This window comes from Ptychodera flava, chromosome 15 (genome assembly GCF_041260155.1).
Source record: "Ptychodera flava strain L36383 chromosome 15, AS_Pfla_20210202, whole genome shotgun sequence".
Classification (NCBI taxonomy): domain Eukaryota; kingdom Metazoa; phylum Hemichordata; class Enteropneusta; family Ptychoderidae; genus Ptychodera; species Ptychodera flava.
In genome coordinates this window covers 26,938,646-26,945,182 of record NC_091942.1, presented here as the reverse complement: position 1 = coordinate 26,945,182, position 6,537 = coordinate 26,938,646, and the positions used below count along the sequence as shown (strand labels likewise).

The window sequence follows — 6,537 nt, the reverse complement described above, 5'->3', positions numbered from 1 at the left end:
CCACCACCACTTATACTGCTAACTGCCATCATTTGCAAAAGTTTGTGCAGATCTGTTTGTGTTGATTTGGCTATGCCTGACCTTCCAGACAATATTTCAACTTTCACAGAGTTGATTTCTCTGTGATCGACATATTACCACTAGATGATAGTTAAACCTCACAGTATTGGCAACTCCACAATTTAGACAGTATATCTACTTCCCCTATTGCCAACGGGTCAATGCAAACCACTGTAAGTAACGCTGAAGTAATTAAATTCTTTGTTTTGCATTCCAGCGCTCATAGGTTTTGAGAGATTTTCAGGGGGAGGGATGTATTTGAATAAGACTTTACGACATAGCTTTTCTGCCAACAAATCTTGGTTTATAAATTTTGCAAAATGTACTCTGAATATTTCATTGTTGTGCGAATTTGAAGATGAAAGAAGTTTCTGCTTTGATTCAGGAATGGGCACTCATATTGCGTGGAAACAATCAACTAAATGGAACACTTTAATATATAAAATTTTCTGTGTGTATTTTTAAACCACTTTCAAAGCTTTGAGTTGACAAAACAAAATTTAATTACTCGGCCATGTTGTGTTGGGCTTTAAACAAGGAGGTGGCAGTCAGTATTTTTAACCTATTCACCCCCAATTTCCTGTAAACAGGTCCACACCTACCATTGATAACAATGGGTTTGGGCCAGACCATGGTGGTGACAGGGTTAAAGCAGTGACAATGAGATCCAGCTACTGTGGTGTAAATGTATGAAATGTTGAATTGAACATGTAAAAAAATTTTGCATATTTAAAATCATAAAAATTACATAGGACAGAAAGAAGAACTCCAAAAGTTTTTCAGTGTCACTTCAGAAATAAATTGACCACCGTTGACTTGCAATGCGTCACAAATTCTGACAGAAATACCATATTTGCCATGACATTTGTCATACTAACAAATTAATACAATGGAATTCAGAAAAATGATACTTTATCATATCCAAATACTAACATGATTCTGGCAAATGTGTATTACCTACAGGTAAGTTGTTTCTATAACTTGCATGTTAAAACTGGTCTGCAGTGGCAAGGAAAAACACAGTAGCACAGGTATTTGTTTGTTACAAATCACAAAGTTTAGACACGGGGCAAGGTCTCAACCTTGATAAGTTTGTTCAAATATTTATTACATTCCCCCCTTTGTTCCATGCTAAGGTGCCTGTTATGTTGTAACCCTAACTATCTTTACAGGAATTTGGTAATTTGCATATAACAACCAGGTTCAGGGAAACTCAGTTTTGTGCCAAGAAGGACAGGTGTTTGTTTGGTACATGTACTTTAAATACTTGTTTATTTGAAAACTTGCCAAGAAATATCTTGCTATTTGCAAAACAACTCTACAAGTCCCTGGACAGGTTGTGGGTGTACCAGTGGGTACCAACCTGGGGATTTTTCAATTATTTTAAAGAGATATTAATTTCAAAATGGTGACATTATACTATTTAAAGCATGTTTCCTCCACAGTACAAGTCATCAGGTCTATGGAAGCATGGTACAAGATAATTTTAAAATAATTCACTCATGTAAAAAATACACATAAGATAATATGAGATATGTAGGTGCCCATATCACAGAATCATAGTTCTGAAGATTGCAGGAGCATATAGGTTTTGTGACCAAAGTTTTGTGGAGAAAGAAATGACATTATATTTCAGTTTCATGAGGTTTTGCAACTGCAGATAAAGTACAAGTTTTAGCTGTCTTAATAATGACTACAGTTTGTTAGAGGTTGATGTTCTAATGATTGGGAGGGAAAAATGACAGGTGCAGAGAAAATTTGACATAGTACATCAGAAACACTGAAAATGTATGCAGGACAAGCACCATATAAAAATTATGTCATCCATGTTCCTGCTTAGATTTGGGAACAGGTGTGAGTAAATCATCATTAGATATGCCACCTTGGATATATATATAACCATGAGAAGATCTGCTGCTGGGTTTAAATAATGACTGAATGAAGTTGCACATGATACCAGAAGTGCATTTATCAGCAGTCTAGCAGGCATGTAAAAACTTCACTGACCTGTGTTTTGATAATAATCTATACTTCCTTCTCTGGTATATTCATCACCACAGTAAATTTGCTGTAAACCCAAAACAATTTACCCTACCATCTTACTAAAAATTAAGTTTTTAGAGCTGCCTCCCTTAGCATAGAAAAAAATGCGACAGAGAAACAGGAAGTACTTTATATTAAAAAACCAAATGGGAAGTAAGTCTTTCTGTGGCCAGAAAAAAGGTTTAAAACGCAGAGCAAATCTATCAAACACAAGATCACACACACTACTGCATCCCTTTTATAGCCCAAATGTTGAGAACCATAAATCTATTTTTTGAGCCCAATCAATTTTTGTGAAGAGTTCGGTGTTCTTGGTGCCCAATAGAAGTCTCATGGTTTAATACCTGGTATACAATACCAAAAATATATTTTCCAATTTCACTGGACAGAGTGTATACTAGCACTGAGCATCTTAGCATGGAAGTAGGAGAGAGCTAGATCAGTGTGTGTGGTAAGACATGATATAATTCACCAGTCCATAACTGAGACCACTATATAATTCCTGCAAGCATTTAAGGGATGTGAAAAAATTCTTATGATGATTATCAAGAATATTTAAAATGTGAAATTAAGATCCCAGGTACTTGCCACCCGCAAAATGTGAAACACTATAGTTTTTGATCTTTTCAAAGGCCATACTACCAGGCACACACGTTTTTTTCGTGTGTGTGTCATTGTCATGGTACAATTCTAGGAGGGCACAGGGCATATAGCAAGGTGATTGCTACACATACTGGAGGAATGTTTTTTTTTTTTTTTTTATATATAACCTGTTAATTCACCCCCCTAAAAACAAAAAACAAAAATAAAACAAAAACAAAAAGATAAACATGTTAAACAGTGAAATAGATAAGACTATATTGAACTGTTCTTCTACTGCACAAGGTTTTACTTCTATCTCATCAGCCATATGTTCTATGGTACCATATGTTTCAATGTTTTTAGCTTTTCACGAGATCTTACGTCTATGAATATCAAGTTCAACATTGCCACTTTAGACTAATCCATTTAGTCCTGAGGTAGAAAATATACATTTTCATCTCCAGGTGAGCATCAATGCAGTCAATTCTTTTAGTCTAACCATGATTCAGCAATTTCTTATTTCTTGAAATTTGAATTTTTCAACCAATTTAATGAAGCAAATGATTGAATTTTTAAAAAGTACAAAAGTCTGAAACTGGTCACACAAGCTTGGATTCCCTGTGCTCACAATAATAATAAAAATATTTTTTTATTGTTTGCTTGTAAATATAGGATTTACATCACATTTGTGGCAATAAAAGTGTGAAGACTCAATTGAAGACTCAAAAGTTTCAAGATTTATATAACATGGACAATGGCCTGAAATTCATCTGTTTTCGCCAGCTATCTTGTCGTTCGGATACAATGCTGTTTTGTAGTAATATTGGGAAATCACCTATACACTCACAAACTCATGATAATATATGTGGACAGTGCTTGCGCACGCGTGGAATACACTGTTGAAGCGGTGACGTTTGTTCTATATTTGGAACAGTCAGTCGCATACCATGATGAAAATGATGTCATATCAGAGACATGGCCAATCACACTCCGACTGTCACATGTTCCCTTTAGACTGGACCAATAAGTTTCATTTGCTTTCAAGATACGCGCAGTTGCGCAGTTTGCTGTAGCAATTTTTCTGATGCAATACCTTGAACCGAAATACTCCTTTTTTGGAAAATAATTTTGCAGCGTATAAAAAAGTTCCATCATACCATGGAAAAAAAATATTGTAAAATTTGACTTTTTACGTAGACAAAATCGTCTTGTAGCCATGCTAATACAAAAGGATGTGATTTGATGCTTTCAATGTACTACTTATCCGCAAAAGTGTTAGTTTTGTGGAAGGGGCGGACTGATCTCCTCTGAAAGTACGTGATACGGTCGCATAACATTGGAGCGCTGCCTCTTGCGTACATTCCTTCCAGAGATTGCCAACAACACGCAAAGAAACACATTTTGTCCGTCAAAATGGCTCTTTAGTGAAAACCCGGGCCCCACCAGAAATTGCAATCCGGCGATTGCAACCAGACAACGACAACATGGCGTAAGTACAATTTCAGTAATTATCTATGATATGCGTAATTCACCAAAATAATTATATTTGATTACACGGCCGGCCAAATACTTCCTCATATGGCATGGCCGAAAATGGCCGTAGATTTTCCGCAAAGGGAAGCCATACATTTTTAATCGTAGAAAAGTAAAAAAATCCATACCACAGCATTTTTTATGTTAAAATACCTTACGAGTGAATCGTTCGCGTCCCATACCTCAAGCAAACCAATGTAAATCCTGAAAATCTGTTATAATGACCTTGTAGCGTGGCTATTGTGCCGTCAACATGGGTGTACACGATACAGGGAAGAAACGCGGGAAAGTCTTCGAAACCCCTAGCAGAACCTCAGGAACTATGATCAGGGCGATGAAAACCTGTATGGCAAGCTTTAATGACTCTAAATCGACTAAGATCATTGGCAAGAGATCGTGGTTGGTTTGGTGTATACAATTAGGAGTGAGTTTATTTCTGGTGCGTATAGCGGGGAAGGAAGAAAAAATACCCCTGATCGTGTCGTCACGAACTTGCCAACGTGTCTATTTAAAATGTATGACGTGTGAATTGCCGTGGGCGTCCAGTGACGGCGTCCCTTTGCGATAGTTACTGGTAAAGCATATATCGTTAATAATAAAACAATAGATCAACATGCATTGAATTGTCTCTAACAATTTTTTTTTTGTCTACACTTTTTACAGACCCCAAACGACTCTCTCCCTCTCTATGAAACCATTCATTGGTTTTCTGAACACGGAATATATATCAGTGGAAAAAGGTGAAGATGGCGAGTCTATACGAGGATTCACTTTTCAGCTCCCTCTTGGGGGAGCTGGAGAAGGATAGTCTCTTCAGTGATATCGGAGTCAAGGGTACTCCTGATGACAAGTATGCGGTCGAGGCCGATAACTTGTTCCAAGGGCTGGATCCGCTCGAAGGTGAGCATACACTTCAAGCTACCTTTCAATACTAGATTATGCTTTATTTTGAATGAAAGTGTAGTAGATGTTCTTGGCCCACCAATGAATAACACTGGTAAATTCTCTTCCATTCAGATCCATTGGCTGACACAGATTGGATGACAGAGAAGATTGATTTTAATAGCTTCCTGGACCATCCACAAGAGTTTTTAAAACCAGAATCAACAATCAGTTCAGAACTTGAAGAGCTCTTGACAGTCAAAGAAGACGTGAACAGCTTTGAAGTTGATCCAGCTGACTTGGAATTGTTACAGAGCTTGGCTGTTGATCCAGAGATCCCCGTGTCACTGTCTCTTGGGGAGAATAATGCAGCAGATCTGATAGCACTTTCTCCGTCCTCATTGGGCAGTGAAACAGAACTGATGGCACTTTCTCCGTCATCAATGGGCAGTGAAACAGAGTCTAGATCGGCATCACCAAGCACTCTCTTGGACAATCTTGCTCAACCTGACTTGCAAGCAACTGCCCTGATGGCGCAGTTGATCCAACAGCAGAGCAAGGACACTGCAGACCAGCCATCTGTTCTTCTTCATCAACCTCTCACACCACCAAAAACACCAGACACTATAACTGTTGCTGTTCCAGAAAATTCACCTAAAGATGATAAAAAACGAGAGGCCCCTAAGAGAGCAAGGTCAAAAGTGAAAACTGCCTCTGGGTCTAAAATAATTGACAAAAAATCTAGAAAAAGGGACCAAAACAAACTGGCAGCAACGAGATATAGAGAGAAAAAACGAGCAGAGTTAATGTGCGTGCAGGAGGAAGAAGATGGTCTTGTCCAAAAGAATAAAGAATTAAATGAACAAGTAGACTCTCTTCAGAGGGAAATTAAATATATGAAAGAATTGATGCTTGACATATATAAAGCAAAGGGAATTCCTGTCGATAGTGTGTGAACTGTCATTTTCATATTTAGCCGTATATGCGTTTCTGTAAATAGACATTCTTACTGTGTATTCTACCAATAAATATAATGTGCACATTGTTGATGTTAAAATGGGGCCTGCGTGTGCTCATTTGACCTTCAGGCTTTGGAGTGTAGAGTGTGTGCCCCCCCCCCCCCCCCCCCCCTCAACTAGTATTGAGAAGAATCGTAATGTGAGCAAGACTAGATTTGCAAAACAATGAACCCTCATTCTTTTCATACCTTTCTCACAAGTTGACCGTGTACCATGCATGAGCAACCAGTGGAAGTCCCAAAGTCAAGAGATCAAACTATTGATGGATCAATTTACTTAAAAACCTCATGGCCGCACCAAATTAATAACTTGTGTAAATCTGTAACCTCACGTAAGGGACCGTCTCAGATTGTCGTAGAAGTTCAAGAAACGAAATTCCTTCGTTTAGATCAGAACCCCCTCCCCCTAAACGAAACTT

The 6,537-nt window shown here is 37.9% G+C and overlaps 1 protein-coding gene across 1 annotated transcript; it reads left to right on the top strand.

Moving 5' to 3' along the window:
• The first annotated feature begins 4,014 nt into the window (after positions 1-4,014).
• On the top strand, positions 4,015-6,157 carry LOC139151709 (cyclic AMP-dependent transcription factor ATF-5-like). The gene is made up of 3 exons (XM_070724669.1): positions 4,015-4,174; positions 4,882-5,118; positions 5,236-6,157. The coding sequence occupies exons 2-3, from the start codon at positions 4,965-4,967 to the stop codon at positions 6,054-6,056; spliced, it is 975 nt and encodes a 324-aa protein (XP_070580770.1). The 5' UTR covers positions 4,015-4,174; positions 4,882-4,964; the 3' UTR covers positions 6,057-6,157.
• Positions 6,158-6,537: the final 380 nt, after the last annotated feature.